Genomic DNA, 27,375 nt, shown 5'->3' with positions numbered 1-27,375 from the left:
TTCATTCTTCCCAATCTTTAATTAGAGGTGTCACATTTCAAAGTTTTTGTGTGTTTTCTCACTGTCTGTGATCAATGTGTTTTATAAGTGAGGTGTCTGTATTTTCCTACACTGTCCCAATTTAAGTAAGTACCAGCAGCAAGATGTTGAGAGTTTTAAAATAAATAAGGTTATTTATAATCTCTCACTTACCCAGAGGTTTAAAGAAAAATGAAATTTCACTCATTTGCCTCAAACCATGATATCACTCACACAAGATTAGGTACAGATGAAGAAAAAAAACAACACAATCCCAAATTATAATTGTCCCCATCTCCTTTTTGTGGCAAGCTTGTAATTTCTTAGTTGATGCTTTTAGTTGAAGTAAAGGTCTTTTAAGTTGAGACTTCTTGTTGAATTTTAGGAGGTTGGTTCTCAGGTCAACTTGAACTTGGAACAGGTTTGGGAGAGTCCTTCTCCCATTTTCAAGGTATTGCTGTTTATTGCCGTGGCTACTTAGTTGACTGCAGCTGGTTTGATGCCTTCCTGTTGGTGTCTCTGCAGAGCTGATTCTTGCTCTTTTCAAAGCAGGTAAATAATGCGGCTGGAACCTACATAACCTGCTACAAGCCCAAACCCATTTTCCAAATAAGGTGGGTGGTCAGGTTGATTTAAATACCCTGTTTGTCATTTGACAATTTGAAATTTATCCAGTCTGGGTTCTAATGAGGGACCATCATAATATGGAGGTTGATGGGGACCCATTCACACTCATCTAAATTCAATGCATATTAGATGTGTCTACTGTCCACTGGGGACCAGAAAGATGAATTGGATGGAATGCTTTGGTCCATTTGTTGATGTTCCATCCTTAAACAAAGGGATGTGTGAATTTCCAAGATGATTGTGAATGTCCATATGTAATAATGTATTTGTTGAGTTTCGGGACTCTGGAGCTGATATTGCCAAAGTTCTCATGATTGACTGTGGCCATTTTAATGGTCTGTTTTTGTTCAAAAATTTTAAAGTTTTGGCTGATAGTTTATAATATACTGGAACATGCATCCAATACTGGATGACAGATAAGCAGTCTGATAATTTTGCAGCAGTGGAGGAGTTGGGAGATGTGGCGGTGAGGTAGAGCTGGTTGTCATCAGCGTGCATGTGAAAACCAATATTGTGCCTTCAAATTATGTCACCAAGAGGTAGCCTGTAGATGAGAGAGAGAGAGAGAGAGAGAGAGAGAAAGAGAGGGGAAGGCCAAGGATAGATTCCTGAGGAAACACCAGAGGTAACAGCACAGGAGTAGGAAGAGAAGGCATTGCAGGTGATTCTCTGGGTTACAATTAGATAAGAATGGAGCCACATGAGAGCAGTCCTGCTCAGCTGGATGACAGTGGAGCGGTGTTAGAGGATAGTGTGGTCAACCATGTCAAAGGCCACAAACGTGGTCAAAGGATGAGAAGGGAAACGTTTATCTTTGTCATAGTCACATAGGATATAATTTCCAACTTTAAGAGCCATATTGGTAATGTGATGGGGCAGAAACCTGATTGGTGGGAATTCCCATTCTCTGTCCTGCTTGTGTGATGGCAATATTTATATGTCTGGTCCAGTTCAGTTTCTGGTCAATAGCAATACCCAGAATGTTGATAGTGGGACATTCACTGGTAATGCTGTTGAATGGTGAATGTCAAGGGACATGGTGAGATTTTCTCTTTATTGAAGGTGGTCATTGGCTGGCAGTTATGTGACGCAAATGTTACTTGCCATTTATAAGCCCAAGTCTGAACGTGGTCCAGACCTTGTTGCATGTAGGTATGGACTGCTCTAGTATATGAGGAGCTGTGAATGATGCTGAATATTCTGCAATTCCTGAACATCCCCATCTTCCCCGCTACCCTCCCCTCCCCCCCCACCCCCCAAACACCCCATCAGTTGGTTGTGGGGTGTTTAGATTTTTCAGTCACATGCTGCTTCTGTTTAGCAAGCATGTGGTCCTGTGTTTATAGCTTCAGGTTGGCACCTCTATCTTTTTGGTATGTCCTGGCATGTTCTTCTACTCTCCCCGTTGAACCAGGGTTAGTCTCCTGGCTTATTGCCTTTGCATTTCTCTCACTCCCACGTTACCATGAGATTACAGATTGTGGTTGAATACAATTCTGCTGATGGCCCACAGCACCTCCATGGATACCAAGTTTTGAGGTGCCAGGTCTGTTTTGAATCTATTTCATTTAGCACGCTGTTAGTATCCCACAACTAGGGAGGGTACTTCAGTGAAAAGATGGGATTTTATTGGACACTACTTGTAAAGACTCTGTCATGGACAAATGAATCTATGATAGGGAGGTTGAAGATGAAGTCAAGTAAGTTTTTTTTTCTCCCTTGTGTTGGTGTCCTCACCATCTACTGCAGATCCAATCTGGCAGATATGTCATTCAGGACTCTGCTAGTACTCGTGCTACTGATCCACTCTTGGTGATAAACATTGAAGTCCCCTATCCAGGGTAAATTTTCTGCCCTTGCTTCCCTCAGTGCCTCTTAGTGAGGATCAAGGACTTTGCAAGGTTGGCTGGTCTGGGTATACCATGTTGTGTCAATGCCAAGGGGTTCAATACTGGTTTTATAGCTTTTTGACGCAGCTGAGTGGCTTCCTTAGGCCATTAACAGGTGCAGTTAAGGGGCAGCCATATTTCTGAGAGTCTGGAGTCATGTGGGCCAGGCCAGGTAAGGGCAATAGATTTCCTTCCCTGTAAGACATCAATGAACAAGATAGTTTTTTTTTACAACAATCGAGGAGTTAGGTGACCACCATTACTGATTCTACCTTTTTATTCAAGTTTTATTTAATTCACTGAACTTAAATCCCCCACCTGTCATGACATTTGAAGTCATGGCTCTCTATCATTTGTCCAGTAACGTGGCGTGTGTGTGTGCCTCTATTCATAGAACCATAGAACATGACAGCACAGAAAAACAGGCCATTCGGCCCTTCTAGTCTGTGCCGAAATATTATTCCGCTAGTCCTATTGACCTGCACCCATTCTGTAACCCTCCAGACCTCTCCCATCCATGTATCTATCCAATTTATTCTTAAAACTTAAGAGTGAGCCCGCATTTACCATGTCAGATGGCAGCTCGTTCCACACTCCCACCACTCTGAGTGAAGAAGTTCCCCCTAAACCTTTCCCCTTTCACCCTAAAGCCATGTCCTCTCGTGTTTATCTCTCCTAATCTAAGTGGAAAGAGCCTACTCGCATTTATTCTGTCTATACCCCTCATAATTTTGTAAACCTATCAAATCTCCCTTCATTCTTCTACGCTCCAAGGAATAAAGTCCTAACCTGTTTAATCTTTCCCTGTAACTCAACTCCTGAAGACCCGGCAACATCCTAGTAAATCTTCTCTGCACCCTCTCAATCTTACTGATATCCTTCCTTTAGTTAGGCGACCAGAACTGCACACAATACTCCAAAGTTGGCCTCAGCAATGTCTTATACAACCTCACCATAACATCCCAACTCCTATACTCAATACTTTGATTTATGAAGGCCAGTATGCCAAAAGCTTTCTTTACAACCCTGACTACCTGTGACGCCACTTTCAGGGAATTATGCATCTGAACTCCCAGATCCCTTTGTTCCTCCGCACTCCTCAGTGCCCTACCATTTACTGTGTATGTCCTACCTTGGTTTGTCCTTCCAAAATGCAACACCTCACACTTTTCTTCATTAAATTCCATCTGCCGTTTTCTGGCCCATTTTTCCAGTTGGTCCAGATCTCTCTGCAAGCTTTGAAAGCCTTCCTCGCTGTCCATAACGCCTCCAATCTTAGTGTCATCAGCAAACTTGCTGATCCGATTCACCACATTATCATCCAGATCATCGATATAGACAACAAACAACAATGGTCCCAGCACAGATCCCTGAGGCACACCACTAGTCACAGGCCTCCAGACTAAGAAGCAATCATCCACTACCACTCTCTGTCTTCTCCCACACAGCCAATTTCGAATCTAGTTTACAACCTCTCCATGGATACCAAGTGTCTGAACCTTCCGAACTAACTTCTCATGTGGGACCTTGTCAAAGGCCTTACTAAAGTCCATGTAGACAATATCCACAGCCTTTCCTTCATCTACTTCCTTGGTAACCTCCTTGAAAAACTCTACAAGGTTCATTAAACACGATCTACCACGCACAAAGCCATGCTGACTATCCTTAATCAGCCCTTGGCTGTCCAAATAATTGTATATCCGATCTCTCAGAACACCTTCCAATAATTTACCTACTACTGACATCAGGCTCACTGGCCTGTAATTACCTGGTTTACTTTTGGAGCCTTTTTTAAACAACGGAACAACATGAACTACCCTCCAATCCTCCGGCACCTCACCCGTGGCTAAGGACATTTTAAATATTTCTGCCAGGGCCCCTGCAATTTCTACACTAGTCTCCCTCAAGGTCCGAGGGAATATCGTGTCAGACCCGGGGGATTTATCTACCTTTATTCGCTGCAAGGCAGCAAGCACCTCCTCCTCTTTAATCTTTATATATTCCATGACACTACTGCTTGTTTCCCTTCCTTCCTTATACACTATGCCAGTTTCCTGAGTAAATACTGATGCAAAAAAACTGTTTAAAATCTCCCCCATCTCGTGAGGCTCCACACATAGATGACCACTCTGATCTTCAAGGGGACCAATTGTGTCCCCTACTATCCTTTTACTCTTAATATACTTGTAGAAACCCTTTGGGTTTACCTTCACATTATCTGCCAAAGCAACCTCGTGTCTTCTTTTTGCCTTCCTGATTTCCTTCTTTAGTATTTTTTTACATTTTCTATACTCTACAAGTACCTCATTTGCTCCTTGTTGCCTATACCTGCTATACACTTCTCTCTTCTTGTTAACCAGATCGCCAATATCCCTTGAAAACCAAGGTTCCCAATGCCTGTTAACTTTGCCTTTAATCCTGACAGGAACATGCAAACTCTGCACTCTCAAAATTTCGCCTTTGAATGCCTTCCACTTACTGAACACATCCTTACCAGAAAACAACTTATCCCAATCCACTCTTCCTAGATCCTTTCTCATTTCCACAAAATTGGCATTTCTCCAATTTAGGATCTCAACTCGAGGACCAGACTTATCCTTATCCATAATTAACTTAAAACTAATGACATTGTGTACACTGGACCCAAAATATTCGCCTACACATACTCCTGTCACCTGACCTGTCTGGTTCCCTAATAGGAGATCAAGTATTGCATCCTCTCTCGTTGGTACCTCTATATATTGATTTAGAAAACTTTCCTGAACACAATTGACAAACTCCAAGCCATCCAGCCTTTTTACAGTATGGGATTCCCAGTCAATATGTGGAAAGTTAAAATCTCCTCCTATCACAACTTTCTGTTTCTTACATCGGTCTGCTATCTCTCTACAGATTTGCTCCTCCAATTCTCTTTGACTATTGGGCGGTCTATAATACAACCCTATTAGTGTGGTCACATCTTTCCCGTTCCTCAGCTCCACCCAAATGGCCTCTGTAGACGAGCCCTCCGGGCTGTCCTGTCTACGCACAGCTGTGATATTTTCCCTGACTAGTAATGCCACTCCTCCCCCTTTCATCCCTCCCCCTCTATCACGTCTGAAACAACGGAACCCCGGAACATTGAGCTGCCAGTCCTGCCCCTCCTGCAACCAAGTCTCACTAATAGCAATAACGTCGTAATCCCACATACCAATCCACGCCCTAAGCTCATCTGCCTTTCCGACAATACTCCTTGCATTGAAATAGATGCACCTGAGAACATTTCTATCGCATACGAACCTTTGATTTCTGTCTATACATGCATTCCTCGCTTGACCTTTATCCTCCTCCACCTCACTATCTGCTCTGGTTCCCCTCCCCCTGCAAATCTAGTTTAAACGCCCCGGAGCAGCACTAGCAAACCTACCCGGAAGGATGTTAGTCCCTCTCCAGTTCAGGTGCAAACCGTCCCATCGGAACAGGTCCCACCTTCCCTGGAACAGAGCCCAATTGTCCAGAAACATGAAGCCCTCCCTCCTGCACCATCTCCTTAGCCACGTATTTAGCTGCATTATCTTCCTATTTCTAGCCTCACTAGCACGTGGCACAGGTAGCAATCCTGAGATCGCAACCCTGGAGGTCCTGTCCTTCAACTTTGCACCTAACTCCCTAAACTCTCTTTGCAGGACCTCCTCCTCTTTCCTACCCACGTCATTGGTCCCTACATAGACCACGACATCTGGCTGCTCACACTCCCTCCTGAGAATACTGAGAACTCGATCCGAGATATCGCGGACCCTGGCACCAGGGAGGCAACAGAACATCCGGGATTCTCGATCTCTCCCACAGAGCCTCTTATCTGTCCCCCTAACTGTCGAATCCCCTATCACTACTGCTCTCCTCTTTTCCCTCCCTCCTTTCTGAACTGAGGGTCCAGTCTCGGTGCGAGAAACGCGACCACTACAACTTGTCCCTGGTAGGTCATCCCCACCAACAGTATCCAAAACGGTATACCTATTGTTGATGGGAACGGCCACAGGGGTGCTCTGCTCTTTCTGTCTGTTCCCCTTCCCTCTCCTGACAGTCACCCAGCTACCTGCCTCCTGACTTTTAGGGGTGACTGTCTCCCTGAAACTCCTGTCTATTACTGCCTCTGCCTCCCGTATGATCCGAAGTTCATCCAGCTCCAGCTCCAGTTCCCTAACTCGGCTTCTCAGGAGCTGCAGCTGGATGCACCTTTTGCAGGTGTAGTCATCAGGGACAATTGTGCTGTCCCAGACTTCCCACATGCTGCATTCGGAGCACTCGACTGCCCCAACTGCTGCCTCCATTACCTACTCCTAACTTACTTAAAGGAACTTACCCGGCCTTACCTCACTGGGAGCAAGCTCGTCCTCAGCCTCTGCTCAGCGAAGTCTCTCGAGCCAAAGCCTCAAAGCTCCACTCCTTCACTTGGCCGCTCACAGCTCTTATATTGTCATATAATCCCAAAATGCAGGTTGGGGAAGGTATGGATTTAGAGCTGTAATAAGGTTGTTTTTTTGAGTGCATTCTGTTTTGGTTTTAAATTTTCCATTGCAATTAAATTTGAGGGTACGCCATGCGACAGAACTGCTGACAGGGTGCCAAGTTCAGAAGATCACAGTAGCTATAACTTTGTTAAAATACAGTAGTTGAAAAGCATCTAATAAAGAAATAACAGTCTATGGCTTGAAATCTTGACACAAATCTGCTGAGGCGCGGCAATCATAGGAAATGCCCAGCTTTTCCAGCACCTAGCTGCTGTATGGTAAGTGTTTTTTAAAGGCCCAGTTTGAATGGCAGTAAATAGGTGGGCAAGTGGGTAGGTAGATGGGGAATTTAGTCGGGTATGGAGGGGAGTCGGGTGGGGGGGTGGGGGGTGGGGGGGGGGTCAGTTCTGTAGTTACCCAGGAGTTCGATTAAAACGTAGCCTAACGTTTCTTGGGTAACTACAACACGGGAAAGTGTACGGAATTGCCTAAAGTCTCTGACGCTAGATCTGAATCAGAGCAAAACCCACATAGGTCATTGCGTCAGGATGTCCACAGAGTCCCTGATGCCCCTCTCGATCATACATCCAATTGCCAACGTGAGGAAAAGCTTTTCATTTTTTAAATGCAGCAAGTGGTTTGCGTCAGGAATGTACTGTCTCTGACTATGGTGGAGACAGATTCAACCATGACTTTGAAAGGAAAATTAGCTGAAGAGAGAGAAATTGCAGAGCTACAGAAAGAAGGCTGGGGACTGGCACTAGGTGAACTGCTCCTGCAAAGAGCTGGTGCAGAAATATTGGCCTGAATGGCCTCCATCTGTGCAGTAACGGCCTGAATCATTTCCATGCACAGGAAGCTAGAGACTGGTGAACAGAGGTGCAATATCCTGACCGCTGAATACAGCAAATAGTTTTATCTTGGCACCTCTTCTGGTTCAGCTAGAAAATATTTTACCAAGTGTGGGACAAAGGCATCCAGAGAGGAAAAAATCGGAGTTATAACTCAGTATTGCGTTCTCTGTGCCAGAGTGGAAGTGGGTGAACCTCAATTAACCTCAGTACACCTAAAATGGTGGCGGAGGGAGAAATTATGAAAAGGATTAGGCTTGACTATGATGCCCTCATGGTTGAATAGTCTGAGCTAGTCTCATACATGAAGGATGGCTTTTTTGACCAAGTATCAGAGGGCAGTTAGCATCTGCAGGGCCAAAATGAGACCAAGATTTTGACCATCTTCCCCTGTGTTGCTCCGTATCAAACTTGGCTTAATAACGTGCCTTGGGGCATTTTATTTCCTTAATGGTATTATACTATTACAAACTGTTGTGGGCATTAGCCAAAGCCTTCGGCAGAAGAGAAAAAAAGTTTGTTTTTTTTTTAAATTGACTCTCTTGGTCTATCCATCCTGAATACAGAACACATGGCAAAATCTTCTGACAGGCCGGTTGAAGATGACATGTCGACGTTGCTACCAATCACCTTAAATTGGTGTCCTCTGGCTCTTGATCCTCCCTGCTATGGGAACCATTTCTCCCTAACTTAACTGTCTAGACCTCTCGTGATTTTTGAACGTGTCTATCAAATCTTTTCTGTAACTTCTCTTCTCCAAGAAGACCAGCCCCAAATTCTATATAACTGATTCCAAGGATGAGGCACTGCATTCTCTGAATCTTTTCTGAATCTGATGTTTTGATATATTCTTACTAAACTGTGGTGCCTAGAACTGGATGCAATGCCCCAGTTGAGGTTGAAACAAAGTTTTATACAGGCTTATCATAACTTCCTTGCTTTTGTAGTCCATGGCCCCTTCTTATAAACTCAGGAGCTTGTATGCTTTATCAATCTCTCGCTCTCGCTCTCTCAATGATTTGTGTGCATATGTTTTTTTATATTCGTTTGTGGGATGTGGGCCAGCATTTATTGCCCATCCCTAATTGCCCCTTGAGAACTGAGTGGCTTACTAGGCCATTTCAGAGGGAATTTGGGCTAACCACATTGCAGTGGGTCTGAAGTCACATGCAGGCCAGACCAGGTAAGGACAACACATTTCCTTCCCTAAAGGATATTAGTGAACCAGGTGGGTTTTTACAATGATCGACAACAGTTTCATCATCATCATTAGGCTTTTAATTCCAGATTTTTTTTATTGAATTAAAATTTCACCATCTGCCATGGTGGGATTTGAACCCAGGTCCCCAGAGAATTACTTAGTCCAATGACAATATCGTTATGCCACCCTGATACACTCAGACACTGAGGTCTCTTTGCTCCCGCACCCCCTTTTAGAATTGTACCCTTTATTTTGTATTGTGTCTCTACGTTCTTCCTACCAAAATGAATGACCCTTCAAACTTCTCTGTGTTTATATTTCATCTGCCACTATGTTTAAAACTATTCTCCACAGTTCACAGTACTTCCAAGTTTTGTCATCTGCAAATTTTGAAACTGTCTCCACTAAACCAAAGTCTGGGTCATGAATATACATCCAGAATAGCAGGGCGTCCTAACACCACTATAACACATACTTCAGTTCAACAAACATCCGTTCACCACTACTGTTTCCTGTAACTTTTATATCCGTGTTGCTACTGTTCCTTTTATTCCACGAGTTCTAACTTTGCTCACAAGTCTGTTGTGTGGCATTGTATCGGAAGCCTTTTAGAGGCCTATGTACACCACATCAACCACGTTAACCTCATCAACCTTCTGTGACCTCATCGAAAAAAACTCCAGGAAGTTAGTTAAACATGATTTACTCCCATCAGATCCGTGTTGGCTTTTCTTAATTAACCCACTCAAACGACTGTTAATTCTGTCCAGAATCGTCATTATTAAAAGCTTCCCCACCATAGAGGGTTAAACTGACTGTGTATGAGAGAAGATCATTGTAGATCAGATGAAGACGGGACAGGTAATGATGATAAAGTCATCGTGACAAATTGAGAACATTTGACCTTAAACAAATGGGGAAGAAAATCTAGGGCATGTGTTGGGGGTAAAAAGCCAGGCCAATGTGCTTGGAATACAGTATCCAGAAAATTTATCTCTATGAAAGTCACTGGTCATAAATTTTGGCTGATATTGACTGGCCTTTTTGTGCATCTTCTATTATTTTCCTCTTTGTCTTCATGCTTTTTAAAAAAAAATCTCCATCTCAAATGCCTAAGATGAATTTTAAATCCTTTAGCATAGGTAAACTACTCAATTTTTGTTTTAGAAACGTCATGCAGAATGAGACATTTCTGTGCCTCTTCCAGCTCCCAATTTTTTGCAGCACAAAAATTGTATAATGTGCCTCGGCCAGTCAGAGTGTTCATGGTGAGGACTGATCATTTGGATGTATTTTACGGAGTGCTGAGTTTGTTCTTGTATTAAGTTAAACTACACAGATTATTTTAAGGTTAAATGTTCTCAATTTTGTAATGATGACTTTATCACTGTTATCTGTCTTCTGATCTACAATTATCTCTGATATGGTCAGAAGAGGAGCCAAGCCGAAGCAGTGTTTACACGACTCATTCATTATTCCCCTTCATTCCCTCCCCCAGCCCTCTCAATGACTAGTGTAGGAAAAAGAGATGCACGCACACGTGCATGTCATTGCTTGTCGTATACGCAAGAGGTCTGTATCTGTAGCTGCTCAAGCTACGCAATCCACCTCTCCTCAGTAATGGATCTTGAACTGAAAGCTTTTATATCCTGACAGGCTTCCTACAAGATAAAGCATGCAATTTCTTTTCAAAACTGTCCTACTTTAAAATGCAAGGGCATGCTTTAGCTTGTCAGAGTAATCATGTCCTAAATCAGGTGGATTTGTTATTTCCAGCAGATATCGACTGCAAAGTCTTTGTTTTGTTCAATAGCAGTTTGAAAATGTGCAGCTTCAGAGAAGATAAAACGTTTACTTCACTGTTTGCCCTGGTGTCACCCAGTGTAAGCAAAATGATGAACACCAATCAGTCTTTCAAACAGACTGTACGTTTGCTGGAAAAACGAGATGCTTCTAATCCATTTGATTTGTTTTTGTTCTGTAGAGGGATGTCTCAGCAGTCTGGTTTTATCTCCCTGGGGATCTTATATCCTTGTGGGCTGTAAGCTGTTTCTATGGGAACAGAAACTATAGATGCATTACATTTTTATCTTTTCTATTTTTAAACTCATTCTGCAGTGTGTAATTAATCCTTTTATTATCTCCCCCCCACCATCCCCCACCCCACCTCTTCCAGGAGAACAATTGCAGTGTTTTAAAGCTTCAGCTGAGAGCTTTGAATCCTCGTGTGCCTCTGACCTCCTGTGATGGATTTTCTCTTTAAAAGGAATGCTGACTGCACAATGAAAGCCATTCACACAATTGAGAAACTGACTGACAACATCACTGAGAAGTGCTTCTTGCCTTGTGTGGGGAAGGCTGCCGAGCTGCTTGCTCACAGACCAAGCAAGAGTACGAGCTGCACTGAGCATGTCCCAGAGGAGGGGACCACATTATGCAAAAAGACTGCAATAGCAGATGGGAGAATCTCAGGCACCGAGCAAGCGTTTGTATTCTCTGCATCTCCGGGAGGTGCCACCACTGCCTTAGCTAACGGCTCGACACCGGACGAGACCCAGGAGGCTGAGCATGGCTTGAAGGGCAAGGGCTTCTGGCCGTTCGGTAACATGGGAAACCAGGACGGGAAGCTGAAAAAGGCTGGAGGAGATGGGCAGGAATGCGTGGAGGATGCTAGGCCCAAGGATGCTGACGGCACAAAGAAAGTGTCGGGGGGCAAGAAAACGCACGCAAAACACAGCAAGGGAAGTGACAGCAGCAGGAAGAAAAAATCCGAGTCTTCCCGATCGGTGTTCTCCATTAGGAAGAGGAAACCGCTGTCACGGGGCAAAAATGGCACCAGTGGGTCCAAAGATGATGTGTTGGAAAACCGAGCGCTGCAAACCGAAGAATTGGACAGCATCCACTCGGTTACAAAGACTCCAGATATAAGCATTTCGGCTGACGAAGGGGGCCTGTCGGACATAGAAGCTGAGCATTTAGACATCACCAACGACAGCCTCCCAGCTGCTTCGGAGCTCCAGGATGGACAAAGGGTTAGTTCTGGATCAGACACAGACATTTACAGCTTTCATTCAGCCGCAGAACACGAGGATTTGCTCTCCGATATTCAGCATGCCATTAAGCTGCAGCAGGGTTCAATTAGTGCAGCTGCTGACAAACTGCAAACACGAGAGAGAAAAACCGAGAGTCTCCTCCCACAAACAGAGCAATTTGTCGCCCTGACAGGGATCGATAACAAAGAAAGTGTTCCAGATGTGGCGCACATCTCTCCGGTGACTGACAAGGTAGGAAACCTTGCCTCTCTTGAGGGCCAGCATGAGCAGGTTGAGATGCGGGCTAAAACTGTGGAAACCTACTGCACGTTAACCAGTGAAAATGCAGAGCATCGACTGGCTGCGGTAACAGAGAGGCATGTTTCCATAGAAACCGCTGCTGAACACAGCCCAAAGGTGGGCTTAGGTCCCGAGTGTGATTTGTCATTCACGCAAAATGGATTTGGCTTTTCTCCAGTTCAGTTAACTCCTGAAGCGGTCTGCCTCTGTGATGAAGCTTCTTTAACTTGCAGTGAAGCTGAGCAAAACGGCTTTGGGGAGAAGGTCGCTGACTACAGTGTGGAAAATGTGCTGGCATGTGACCACACCGGCTATGATTCTGAAGTGTTTCTTGATGCAACTGGCTCTGCAATTAAGGATAGTGCCCACTGTGTTAATGCACGCAAGTTAGAATCTCCTGCGAGTACCCTCCAATCACATAGACCTTTCCCTGTAGCGGCATCAACATTGGTCAGGCCGTATCCTCCAGTTAATGCCATCTTTGTCAGGACGACGACCAGGCAGCTGAGCTCTCCAAGTAACTCCCCCTCCGTCTCGCCGTCACAGAGCCCCCTGTTTCGGAGGCGGCGACGTACAGCTGACCACAAGCGAGGCAAAGGACAATCCAGACAACAGAAATTCCCGAGTGGGAAGGGTTCACTCAGTCGGTCAGCCGATTGGACGGAGGAAGTGAAACGGCCAAAGGGAGGCAGTATAAAGAAGGCAGGGTCTGTGGATACTTTGCAACAGTCGGAATCTCCAGAACTTCTACCACTGGGACCTATAAAAAGACCTTCACTGTCTGACAGCTACCCTGAGATCTTCACTGGTAAGTGTGCTCTTGCTTGGGTTGTAACTATTGCAAAGGTTCCACTGTTCCCTCAATTCTCCTGTACTAAGTTTGAAGTAAACCAAAATTGATTTATGCTAGAAAATCCACTAGCCAGGCACTGGGAGTGATGGCAGTGGTAGACTGTGTTGTCTGAAATGGAAAGTTGCAATATTTGCTATTTTGCCTTGGTGAGGCGTTTGGTCTAACCCTACAGAATATCTCTGGATCATCCAATGCACAGAATTGTGGTTAGTTGAGACTACGCCAATCTGATTGTATTATGATGGTCAGTATTGCAGCTCTGCTCTAAACTCTCATTGATAAGTAATATTGATTTTGCAACTGGACAGGAGCATTACAAAGCTGGGAAGAGCAATATCAGGTATTCATATCTGACCTATGATTGAATCATAGAATAGAATCACAGAATGGTTACAGCACAGAAGGCCATTCGGTCCATCGTGTCTGTGTTGGCCCTTTGAAAAATGCACCTGCTGCTACTCCCCTGCAATCTCCCCATAACCCTGCACATTCTTCCTTTTAAGCTGATAATCCAATTCCCTCTTGAATGTCTCGATTGCCTCCACCATGCTTTCCTCTTAAGCAGCACACGCCAGATCTTAACAACTCACTGCATGAAAAAGTTTTTCCTCATGTTGCCAATGCTGTGGGGCTCAGACTACAGCTTTCTAATGTTGAGGTGAGGGTAATGCCAACTGAGCTAAGATGATACATGGTAGGTATTAAGTAATGATTACGTTAGTCATAACTTTGACCTGTAGGACAAAGAGGCAAGAGTAGGGTTATAATGTGTGTTGGAGCATAACTCTATGGCCACCATTTCATCAGGTCTAATTTGGGGATTGGTGGGATGTGGGTTTGTGGAGTATTGTGAATCGGTCACCACTGCTGCTTCCCTCCCGCTGTTGGTCATGTGCATTGACATCAGCGCTTTCCTTCGTTGCTGCCTTGGGAGTTAGGGATCCAAGTTATCTTCTGATCACCATGTCATTCGATGACCTGGAGGATGATTTTGAGTTAAGGCACATGAGATAAGTCATGGGATCCTGATGGGGGTGGGTACAGAGAAGAGGTGACAAGGAATCTGCATATTGACTAGTTCTAATAAACTCCATGCAAATAAGCCTTGGGATTGTGCTGCTGAAATCAAGTGGTAGAGTTGGATCTGAATGTAGCAAAGGGAAATCCTCTGTGAAGCGTGGAACCTGTCAGTTGTTAGCAACTTGGCGTGCGAAGCAGCTCGGCAATTCTGATGCTGCCCATCTTTACAGCAATTCCTGAAGCTGTCAGTGAGGACTAACCTGTCACCTGTAACTTGTACATTCCTCCAGAGTCTGTAATACTATTGAGTGTTTCAGGACTGTGGCTGATCTTTTCTAGGTGACTGAGGGGAGAATTTTGTGCTTTGAATTTGGCTAGAGAGTTCTTGCCTGCATTCCCAGCTAGAAAAGTCTCATTTCAGGAATTATGTCCTGTTCGCGCTGTGTTGCCTGCTGTAGCTGTTCCACCCCACAGAAATTTCCAGAGTTTGGGAGGTTCAGCTTGCCTTCCTTGTTGGGAAGACTCATCACAGATATATCTTTGACCAGTGGCCAAATGAAGAGCAGGATAAGCTTGTCAGAATTTGGATTGGATGTAATCGATGAAAAAAGACATGGATGTGTAATGAAAACATAATTCTGGAAATAATCAGCAGGTCAGGCAGCATCCGTTGATAGAGCTAATGTTTGAGGCCAATGGGGACCTTTCATCAGAACTGAGGAACACTAGAAATGGGTTTTGAGCAAGTGGGCAGGGGCAGGAAGAATACAAGGGAAAGTCTGTGGTAGAGTGGAAGGCAGGAGAGATTAAATGGCAAAAGATTTTGTGATACTGGGTAAAGTAAAGAAACAAGGTATGCCCAGATGGTGTTGAATGCCTTCAGACAGTTGCTATGCAGCCAATGTGAAGGAATAAAGAAAGACATGGAAAAACCCCTCCAGCAAAAATAAGGAAACAAAATGGGGGACAGGGTTCATGGTCTGAAATTGTTGAACTCTAGGCAGCTTTCTAGATTCAACTGAAAGATGAGCTGTTCCTCAATTTTGCATTGAGCTTTACTGGAACATTGAGCATGACAGATCAGAGCGGGAGCAAGTGGCGAATTAGCATGATGAGCAACAGAAAGTTCAGGGTCAGGCTTGTGCACTGAATGGAGGTACTCTGCAAAGCGATCACCCAGTCTGCGTTTGGTCTCCCCATTGTAGAGGAAACCATATCATGAGCAGTGAATACAGTATACTAATTTGAAAGAAGTATCACTGTTTCATTTGGAAGGAGTGTTGGGCCCTTGGACGATGAGAAGGAAGGAGGTAAAAGGTGTTGCATCTCTTGCACTTGCAATGGAAAAGTGCCATTGGAGGGGGAGGGGGGCTGACGAGTGGCCCAGGATGTCGCAGAGGGAATGGTCTCTTTAGAATTCTGAAAAAGGAGGGCAGGGATGATGTATTTGGTAATGACATCACATTAGAGCTGGTGAAAAAGGCGGATGATGATGATCCGTTGAATACAGAAGCTGGTGGGGTGGAACATGAGGATGAGGGGAACCCTATTGTGATTCTGGGAAGAAGGGGAGGTGAGAACAGAAATGCATGAAATAGATTGGATATGGTGGGGCCTTGTCAAACACACTGTGGGGAGTCCTCAGTTGAGGAAAAAGGAAGACCTATTGGGAGCCTAGTATGGGAGGTTGCATCATCTGAACAGATGAGATTGAGAAACTTGGAAAATGGAGAAGAGTCCTTACAGGAAGTGGGGCGTGGGAAGTCTAGTTAAGGTAGCTGTGGGAGTTTGTGCGTTTGTAGTAAATATTAGTTGATATCCTATTCCCAGAAATGGGGGGGTGGGGCAGTGGAAGAAGAGAGAGAGAGAGAGAGAGAGAGATGGACCGGGTGATTATGAACAATTGGAAACAACTCAATGAAATCTTCCAGTTTGTGGCTAGGGCAGGAAGTGGCACCGATCCAATACATTGATGACTGTAAAAAGAGATGAGGGAGAGGGCTGGAATAGGACTGGAATAATGCATATTCCACACAGCCTGCACAAAGGCGGGCATAGCTCAGACTCGTGCTGGTACCCGTAGCAACAGTTTTATTTTGAGAAAGTGAGTGGAGTTCATGGAGAAATTGTTCAATGTGGAAATGAGTTTAGCCAGGTGGAGGGTGGCAGTGGTGGATAAGAACTGGTTGGGCCTCTGCTCAACTGAGAAAGAGAACTCTCGGACCGCCCTGGTGGGGGATGGATATATAGAGGGATTGGACGTCCACAGTGAAGAGGAGATGGTTAGGGCCAGGAAACTGGGAACTGTTGAAATGACATAGGGCATCGGAAGAGTCATGGATGTGTGTAGGCAAAGACTGGACAAGGGGAGAAAAAAAATCGAGATAGGTCAGGGGCAGGAACAGGTAGAAGCAATGGGTCACCCAGGGCAATCTGGTTTATGGATTTTGGGAAGGAGGTAGAAGTGGGCTCTTTGGGATTGGGGGACAATAAGATTGGAGAGCTGTGGAGGAAAGATCTCCAGGGGTGGGAAGAGTTCAGTGACTATACTGGATAAAATGGTTTGGTTTTCAGTAGTGGGATCATGATCCAGGGGAGGTAGGAGGAAGTGTTGGAGAGTTGATATTCAGCTACTGTTCAGTAGAAGTCAGTACACCAGACAACAATAGCACCATTTGTTGTCAGCAGGTTTGAAAATCTCAGGGTTGGACCTGAGAACCTGGAGTGCTACCAATTCAGATGAAGATGGATTGGAGTGAGTGAGAGGAGCAGAGAAATTGAGATGCGCATGTCTGTTGATCTTTTGATCTTTATAGTGCTTGCTCTGCCCAGTTGTGAGATGGGCAGAATAGATGGGAGGACATTTTTTTCTCAGAGATAAAAACAAAAAACTGCGGATGCTGGAAATCCAAAACAAAAACAGAAATATCCTTCAATTTGGTGGAAATTTGAACACCAATTCTCTAAGGCCTTTGAAGCTGATCTCTGTTGAGGACAGTGGGCTGACTCCTTAGATTTTTCAAGGTGGTTGGGTCTTAGACTTTGTTTTGACATTGTTGAGTTTGTAGCCTGAGAGACAGCTGAAGCCTCTGGCAGGCTAGAAGTTAATGGAGTTGATATGAAGCATAATGCCACATGCACAATGATATTCTGTGCTCCATTCCATATCTGTGGGAGGGGGCTCTATAAGCAAGCGGAACAGGAAGGAAGTCTGGCCATTTTGTTTGAGTCTGGCAGATATATAGCCACTTGTGCACACTGAGGCAGCAAAGCAGAGGTTTTTGCCCAGATTATCTGATTTTTTTTTTTTAGCCTAAAGACCGTTTACTGAAACTGAGAATTTTGTGTTCGGTTACAACACCAGGCAGATCACTCATCTGGCTTTATCAGGGTTGATTATAGAATCCAGCCTGGAAGCCAGATGTTTGGCAATGTTTCCTTAAAGCTCAAGGTTAGTATGGGAACTGTATGTCGCATAGGCTTTGTTGTCATTAACTTTGTGAATTAGTGATTGTGACAGAAATCTGGTCCCTTTTAGAATTCTGGTACTTACAAAGAAAACCTCCATGACTTGCTTAAGTACATATGTGAAGATTTTTGAAATATTGTTCAAAGTATGAACGAAATGTGTAAATAAATGATGGGAAAATTGAGTGTAAAACTTATTTAAATTATTTGAATATCAAGTTATTTACACTGAAGGAATGAAAAGTGGAATTTCTATGATCGAAGGAGAAGCTCTCAAAAACATTTAGAATGCACATAATAAAACTCTAATAGGGATTCAAAGAAGGGAATGCCATAGCTTTCCTGATGGCTAAGTTTATCCAGTGAGTATCTGGGCAATATGCATGAGGAAAGTTTCCTGACTTGATCTCTGGTCTGGACTGAATTAGTTAATCTTGACTGGGAGCAGTTGGAGCACTAATATTGTGTTGCTTTGGGGTTAGAGAGAGGAAAATTTGCTATGATGTCTCGGGTGGGGTGGGTTGGTGGAGCGCAGATGTGGGGCAGAACTATCGGGCCCCGACAAGGACTGGAACGGAGGTGCCCGCTTACCTAAGTAACCGACGCTAATGGGCATGCTGGTTTCCCAAACCTGTTCCTGATGCCAACCATTTTCGGGGAGGTGGTTCAGGCCCAATAGGGGCTGCCCAACTATGAGGCGGCCAATCAATTAGGTTCAATAAGAGCCTTGTTAAGGCCAATTAATGGACTGGGATTTTCCAATTGGCTTTCAGTTTTCTGGTGTGATAGGGTTGGTTGGGGTGGGGGGGGCCATGCAACTGCCTGGAGGCAGGCCAGGGTGTCGAGGCCCTGGGTAGGCCTACGTGGCCTCCCTGCCTGGGTGAGGGTGCAGCCAAAGGCTGATCTGGAGAGGGATACCTGCTCTCCCCCTGCCCCAACTAACAGTGGTGGTCTGCCTAGTTTTTCTGGGTTTTTATTTACTGTCCATGGGACAGGTTTGGGACCCAGAAATAGCCCTGACCCCGGTTTCCTGTTCCAAACTGAAGATTCGGCATGCGGTTTGATGGGGCTTGCCCTTTGCAAGCCAATGACTTGCCAACATTCATTGCCCATGCTCCCGAGTACATAAGAGATAAGAGCTATTTGGGTGGCTAGTGTCTGTGGACCCAGCAAGTAGTGCAAGCTTCAAAAGAGAGATCATTGTCAGAGAAATGCTGATGCACCAAAATAGATCATATATTTTGTTCAGGTTTTCAGCCACACTTTGAAGCCAGAATGAAGTCTCGGTCAATTCAATGAGGTTTGACAGGCTACTAGTCCCTGTCATGAATGTCAAATTACTTTGCTGATCTGAACTTTTCCTGCCATTTTAGTTTTTTGTTCTCCAAGGTTAAATGGTTAACAGTTAGTTCAAGCAGACAGGTACATCAGAGCAGAATGATTCAGTTTTGTAACTGTCTGTCAGTTCGTACCAAAATAGAATGTGATATTCCTATTTACATCATTTTTTACAGAGATGAGAAATTTTTTCTTTGAGGGTCATGAGTCCTTGGAACTCTCTCCCTCAAAAGACAGTAGAAGCAGAGTCTTTGAATATTTTTAAGGCACAGGTAGTTAAGATTCTCGATAAACAAGGGGGTGAAACGTTATCGGGGGTAGGCAGGAGGCTACAAACAGATCAGCCAGGATCTTATTGAATGGCAGAACAGGCTCGAAGGGCCAAGTGGCCTACGCCTAATTCATATGTTATTGATATGTTGTTTAGAAGTTATCAAGGGGCAAGTGCAAAAGAAACCAGAATATAGTTCTGCATGGTGCTCCATTAGAACCAGGGGAAACCCTTTTTATATATTTTGACTACATTTTTTAACAAAACAACAATGTTTGCTCAGTGAATCATTAAGGCCAAGTAAAACTTAATCACTGATTTTGGTTGGGGTGCAAACAGTTTGCCTCAGTGCTCCAAAATGAACACTGATAATGCTGACCAGATTCCTCTATCCTAAATGCTATCGTAGTCTCAGCAGAAAGTACAATTGTGGATCTCTGGTTCACTCGTGTTTGGTTTTGATGTCCTGTTTGATTTTAAAAGTCTACCAACATTAACATCGAAGAATTGAATATAAATAATAAACACGTGCGTGGGGGTCCAGAGGCTTGTCATGGAACTAGACCCATATGGCAGTAAAAAAGATTTTAAAAATAAAAAGATTTCCCAATTCAAAAGTTTAAAATATACAACATCGACTTGGACACTGGAGAATCATGTGACATTTTTCATTCACCTCCTGCAGTAAAGATACTGGATCATGCCAAAGTACTGTTATAGGACTGTGTGCATACTATGGTCCCTCATTCAATTTGCTATTCTTGTTCAGCAGCAGCTACCGTGACTATTAATCAAAGGCATTCACTGACATCCACAGATTTATGTCTTCTAGCAAGGGTCACTATCAGGAGCTGGCGTCCTGGTGGTGAATTAACTTAACAGTACATGTTCAGTACATCTGGTTTGTTTGAGTTGTAAGGTTTAGATGTCTGATTTGTTGAGAAGGATAAAAAGCCCTGTATAAGGTCATACATAAAGAATTAATCCATACTTGCAAACTCTCCCGAACATGTGGATGTTCCATTGTTGAATACATTTAAGGCTGGGATAGACAGGTTTTTGATCTCTCAGGGAATTGAGGGACATGAGGAGTGAGCAGGAAAGTGGATAGAGGCCCAAGATCAGCCGTGATCGCATTGAATGGTGGAGTAGGCTTGATGGGCTATATGGTCGTCTACTCCTAGTTCCTGTGTAGATATGTTTTCAGTTTCCAGGACCAGAAATGTAAAAGGATGCATATACTTCAGCTGTTTTATTTTTTTGCTGAATGACTAGTCATGTCATGACTGATGCAGTTGGTAAAGTGGAGTTATTTAAAAATCCTAGAGGGAAACTTTAAACAACGGTCATAACCTATTATTTAAAGTGTCATGTTTGAGATGTGACTCTAAATTCAGGAATCAGACCACCAGTTCTCGAGATTTTACATTAACCTAAAGAAAACGTTTTATTAATTTACACAGGTTAAAATAGATATACACATGGCTACAAATTACTACTATCTTAACTTTTAACAAATTCCCAAACTAATCTCCATTAAGGCAACAGCAACCCATAGACTTAACCAACACCAGGCAAAGCATTTTCACCTTATAAATTCAAAATTAATTTCTTTTCACTTGCTTCCTGTGGACCTAGTTGGAGGCTTGCAGCTGCCTTTTGATCTCTCATTGCCTCTGCTCCGCACACCCGAAAACTGCTGAAGTTATACCTACCACCACTGATTTGAGTTCAAATTCTCATTGTCTCACCAGGCTCTTTGAACTTCACCTTTTAACAATGAAACCCCTTTCATAGTACCAATTTTATTAGTAATATAAACATATTGCTTGGTAGCTGCTAGATAGGCGTCAGTTTTTATCTCACTTCTTGAATTCTCTATTCAAAAAATGCAAATGCACGCTATCTCTCTTACATATCAAAATCAGGACACATCAAAGCTCCCAGACTAGCTGTCTTTAATCCAATTAAGATACACCCACAGACTAAGCCTCTATTTTATAAGAAAAATATTTTCCAAAATATTATATACATTAATAGCTTCATGACAATACTCTTGTAAAAGAGCCATCGCATTACCAGGAAAACACCCTAAAATGATTATCTTTCTCTCCGTTGCTTGGTTCGGGGAGTTTGGCAAAACTGAATTTGTAGCAAAATTTGAAGTTGCTGCTATTGGTTATCGGGGGTAGGCAGCGGGTTACAATCAGATTAGCCATGCTCTTATTAAATGGCGAGTGTCTTTGGGATCTATTGTGAAAATGCTGCTTTGGCGTAAATGGACTTCAACTGAAAACTGCACTGAACAGCACAAACAACTTTACCAAGAAGGAATGCATCAATAAATATGGACTGGAAGCAATTGAGAATCAGAATTAATGCAATATTTCCAGGTGTTGGAGGCAGTATACTGTAGTTTGTCATTCCTTGCACACTCTTCCCCTGTGTGTGTGTGTGCCCATAGTTAAAATTTGGCTGCGTATTAATTTGCTGCACATTTTCCATTCCTGAAACATTTATTTCTATTTGATCTCTAAGCTGGTACAGATGCTTGTATGGATTTTGTCCATAACTGCAGCCTTCATGCCAAGTAGCAATACATCCACTCAATCATTGTCATTTCTTTTATATGTTGTGTGTTACTTTATGAATTCCAGATTGCTGTGGGAGTGAGATGGTTTCACAGACTTTGCTATGTGGATTTTTTTCTGGGTGCCCTAACTTCTTAATTAAGTTGTGTGATGAGGAGAGGAGTTTTTTTTTTTAAATTGCATCTGAGTCTATGGTCAACTGAGCAGGAATTTGCTCATATCGACATTATTATGACATAAATTGATGTTTTTAGCTCATGCATTTGTTTAATATAATCCTCCAGTGATATGGGTGCTGAAATTCCTGACACATGAGGATCCATGACCGTGTGGATGGAGGGAGAGAATTGAGGCAGAGTTCTGTACCACCTTGGCTCCATCAGAAATCCTGGCAATTTCAGAGTTGGAGCCAAATGGGGCCAACCATTTGTAGATAGACAATTTTAGGTAAGTGGGGGAAATGCACCATACAATGCAGCTCCTTCAGTTATGCTTTTAGCGATGGTAGAGATCGGACGTCGTGAAGAATTTCTAAACTCCAGCATAAAGCCTTCGGGGTTGGGGAACAGCTGAGGTATTCACTGAGAAAAGCCAAGCGGCAATCTTGAGATTTTTCTTCCTTTTTGGTAAGCATTTCCAGATCAAGGACGCCCGCTGTGGCAAAGTACCCAAGTTCAATGTTGCTTTTCCTTTTGCCCATCACCCCGTTTTTAAACTCCGGACTCAATCCTTAAGAAGTATTGAGCATTCACCTAGAATAGGTTTTATGTCCTATGTCAGGCTGGGCAGGAAGACAGATGCAAAAGTAACCTGAGCAAGTTGGTGAGCATTCAATATCACTGCCACACCCCCACCCCTCCCAAATAAGGAAAGGCCTCTGCCTGAGGCCCTTTCTGACACTTCTTTAAAAAAAAGTTTCATCACTTTGTGAAATGAAGACATATTACCTGAATACTGGTATTTGAGGGATCAGGGAGGCCTTTCTGTGAACTGTCCAGTCAATGTGAAGACAGTATTTATTAAAAATGGCAGTAACGCTAATCAATCCTGAGGGCTATTTCTATCGTATGACTTTGTGCATGTCTCTTGTTCAGGTAGGCAGCAACAGGTCTGCCTTTCCTTGTGCTCGACTTGGCTATGGGAAGTCACTGGGGTTCAGTGCTTATAGTCATTTGTTGTTTTGCTGTATTATGCATGGAATGTTATTGGAAAACGGTGCTGACCTGTGCCTGTATCTGAAAGATTTGTACTGTAACAAGAGTTATCAGTTTGTTAGAATTATCAGTTGAGATTGTTTAACTTCCATGCACCAGCTAAGCAGGAAAGTCCATTTGAGCTGGATGGGTTTGCAGCCCATGTGTAGCAAACCCATGTGCAGCCCATGTGTAGCAAACTATGTCAAATTATTCTGTCCTGTGGCACTTTGGAGTATTCTTGAGTGGCCCTTGAGCAAGATGATTTTTGGGATTGTGGTACTCGACAGGTAGTTACTGAAAGACGTGACCAATCTCCAAAATGGGGAGAGAAAAAATGAGAGCTTCTTGGAGAATTTGAAGGAGCAAAGTTGTATCAAAAATAATTTTTACAAATGTTGGATATGATGTATTCCTCTAGAGGAAGGATTGTTTGTTCATCAAGGACTCTGGGACAATTCCTAATTTTGAACCTAGAAATACAAGTACAATGACTTAATTGGGTAAGAGCAAAAGCATAAATTTCTATTAATATTAGTCAGTGGGTAGAAGATTTACCAAAAGTGTATAGACCACATTTGGGTGTATTGGGAACATGGCACTTAGGAGCTCGAGCAGCCCTGTGAGCCTCCTCCACATTCAATAAGATCATGGCTCATCTGGTTGCAATCTCAACTCCACTTTCCTATCTGCCCCCTCCCACCCCATAACCCTTGACTCCCTTGTCTATCAAAAATCTATCTAACTTGGCCTTGAATAAATTCAGTGACCCAGCCTCCACTGCTTTCTGGAGAAGAGATTTCTGCAGACTAACAACCCTTTGAGGAAAAAAAATCCCCTCACCTTCTCTCCTAAGTACAATATATTGAATTTAACATTCAGAACATCTGAACCCTTACATGAAATTATATAAATTGTATTGTGCAGGTTCCTTTGACTTATTTACTGAAAATTCTTGGCATAGAAAATAGAGACTTGATTTTATTTTAAGTTGAGATGCTATTAACCTTGTGACCTGAAATTGCTGAGTTGTTCCTCATTTTTCCATCGCACTATGATTTTGACAGTGGTTAAAGCTGCCTGGCCAAAACAAACCAAGGATTTGTATAGGCGGCAGCTAATTGCAAATTACCTGGTTTAGAGGCAGCTCAATGAATCAAATGTGTCAAAGTTAGAAACCGTTCATTATTACGGATCATGAGGTTAACTTGTTCTCCATTTTCCAATCCATAGATTTCCTATAAATTGTGAACGTGACGCACAGTTTCCTATAAATTGTGAGCATGACGCGTGACAGGGGAAAGTTAAATAACATTCCCTGTGTTTGAAAATACCGCAAATATTCCCCCTTTTTAAAGAGATTTAACGTACAGCACAGAATAAGTCTACCTGACTATAATCTAGTGCAACAGAATAGGCCAGTAAAGAAAAGCTTGACTTACAAAGGTGATGTGGCACATATTCGCATCTCATGGTTGAAAATGTGATGTTTTGAAATCAGCAATGGAGCTTAGTTGTCTCGCTTTGTGGGTTTGATGGCAGAAACTACCTTAATTGATTGCTTTAGGTTTCCTGTTGGCTGCCTAGTTGCTAGGTGATCACGTAGTGCCGTCTGATATGTCAAATGCTCGTGAAAAGGGTGCAGCTTTAAAATTTAAATGTTCGCCGCCGCCTGTTTTGTATCCACGTGAAGAGCGAATAGTCTTATGTGAATTGTATCTCCTGAGATTTGAACAATGCTTTCCCTAGTGTTGCCCTGTAACTCTCAGTATGTAACTCTCCAAACAGCTAAACCAAAATTGTTGTAAACTGATCTAGTAGGTAACACTTTAGCTCTTTGAGGGACAATCTAGCATTTTTTAAAAATAATGATTTTTGTCCTGTTTTTATGCAGATTAAAGATCTTTAATTGATTTGCATCGTATCACTTCCAGATCACCTTTGTCTCTAAATACAAAGCTGTTTTCATTTATCAAATATTCATTCAGAACCTGGTGTCAGTGTGCTGGATCTTGGGGCATTTTTAGGAAGTTTCCATAGCACTGTAGTGAGTCTGAGTCAGTCAGTGGATTACAAAAAACTGACTTAAAATTAGTTTTAAATTAACAGAAATGTTGGAAGACAATTTATGCAGGCTGAGTATCTGAAAACTGATTTTTTTTAAAAAGCCTTCACATCCCACCATACATTCAAAGTCATCCTGCCCATTAACATCTTCCCCCATTACAACAGCATTGTATCTATTATTTCCTCGCTCATGCTGTTTATTTTTCAACCCTACTGAAAGGCTTGCTTATCTTTTGGGTTCTGATGAAGGGTTGTAGCCAAAACTTTGTTGCTTTATCATGTTGACACGCCTTCTATTTATTTCCAGTGTTCACTTTCTGTTACATTCCCAACACTTAAACCTACTTTGCTATAAAAAGTCTTTAAAACAAGCAAACCAAGCACTAGGCTTTATTTCTACAGAGATAGAATTGAAAAGTAGGGAAGTTATGCGAAACCTCTATCAAACCTTGGTTAGACCATAGCTGGAGCAATGTTTGGAGTTCTGTTCGTCATATTGCAAATAGGCACTGGAGAGAACGTGGAGAAGATTTACAAAGGTGATACCAGACATGAGTGGGTATACATTTCAGCAAAGTGTTGACAGGCTTGATCTCTTTGTCACTTGGGAAGAGGAAGGCAGAGGGCTAACCTAACATCTTTAAAATTAGAAAAAAAATTTGTCAGTGAATACAGAGAGAATATTTCCTGGTGTGGGCAAAAGCATAATTAGAGGCCATCAATATAAGAGAGTCAGCAAAAAATCCAAAAGGGAATCCAGAAGAAATGTTTTCACCCAAAGGGTGGTGAGAATTAAGGAAGGATATATTCGCATTGGAGGTGGTACAGTGAAGGATGACTAAATTGGTCTCTGGGATGAGGGGGTTTTCCTGTGATGAGAGGCAGAGTAAATTGGACCTTTACTCTAAGAACTTAGAAGAATGAGAGATGATCTCATTAAAACACACAATTCTTCTGAAGAAGCTTTACAGGGTAGAAACTGAGAGGTTGTTTCTGTTGGCCGGGGTAATCTAGAACATGCAGGGGACAGCCTCAGGATACAGGGCCAACTGTTTAAGACTGGGGCAAGGAGAGATTTCTTCACTTACAGGGTTGTGAATCTTTGGAATTCTCCACCCTAGAGGGTTGTGGATGGTCCATTTTGAACATATTTATGGCTGAGATGGACAGATTTTTGGCGTCTCGAGGGATATTTTGAGTGATGGGAAAGCAGAGTTGAAGCCTAAGGTTAGCCATGATTGTATTGCATAAGGGAGCAGACTTGACAAGCCATATGATATACCCCCATTTGTGCTCTTGAGAATGTGGAACTTGCTACACAGGGAAAGGTTGAAGTGAATAGTACAGATGTATTTAAGGAGAAGCTAGACAAGGATATGAAGGAAAAGGGAATAGAAAGTTATGATAGTAGATTTAGATGAGGAAAGAAGAGAGGAGACTCGAGTGGAGCATGAACACTGGTGTGGACTGGTTTGGCCGAATGGTCTGTTTCTGTACCATATGCCTGATGTAATCCTAACACAATGCTGTTTGAATTGTGCATTTGTTGGGGTCTGTTCTTCCTGCTTGCATTTTCCCACATTATCCTCCATTGGTCAAGTATTTGCCCATTCACTTTTAACCTGTCTATATCCAAATAGTCATTTGGTAGTACAGAACTTGAGTATTGCTGAAAAGAAAGAGACATGTCAAAGTCTTTTTTTTTGCACTCATCAGGACACTTCGCAAGAATACCAATATAAGGTGAAAACAACAATTTATACTGTATGAGAAGAGTGCTGATTGGTTGCAAGTGGACTCTTGTAGAGGTGTTGCCATGGAGAGTGCACCTATTGATGCTGACTGACAGTTAACTACCAAGTGTTGTTTGAAATTTAAACCAGGCAGCTTGATCCTGAGTGGTCATGGCATTGCCTGAGGAATGAGTCAGCAAATGGCTGTCACTTATTTAGTTTAACTGAAACAGGCACAATATGTGTATATGTTCTTTCTGTCTGCAAAGAGCAGGGCCGCATGTATTAATATGTAGCTTACAGTACATGCAAATGGGCCACACTGCAAGCCCGGCAAAAGCTTCGACATGTCTTTTTTTTTTCAGTAATTCTATCTATATTCCTTTACAAACTTTGTCCTCCTCAAACTTGCTTTCCTATCTCTTGAGCAAAT

The 27,375-nt window shown here is 43.0% G+C and overlaps 1 protein-coding gene across 1 annotated transcript in view; it reads left to right on the top strand.

The window, feature by feature from the left end:
* Positions 1-11,682: 11,682 nt before the first annotated feature.
* fmn2b (formin 2b) overlaps positions 11,683-27,375 on the top strand; it is a 399,672-nt gene continuing 383,979 nt past the window's right edge. The window contains exon 1 of the mRNA XM_078557267.1: positions 11,683-13,216. Within this exon, the coding sequence (XP_078413393.1) occupies positions 11,683-13,216 (1,534 nt within the window). The remainder of the gene's footprint in view (positions 13,217-27,375) is intronic.

Source organism: Cetorhinus maximus, chromosome 14 (genome assembly GCF_964194155.1).
Source record: "Cetorhinus maximus chromosome 14, sCetMax3.hap1.1, whole genome shotgun sequence".
NCBI classification, from domain to species: Eukaryota; Metazoa; Chordata; class Chondrichthyes; order Lamniformes; family Cetorhinidae; genus Cetorhinus; species Cetorhinus maximus.
This window is presented reverse-complemented; position numbering and strand designations above follow the sequence as displayed.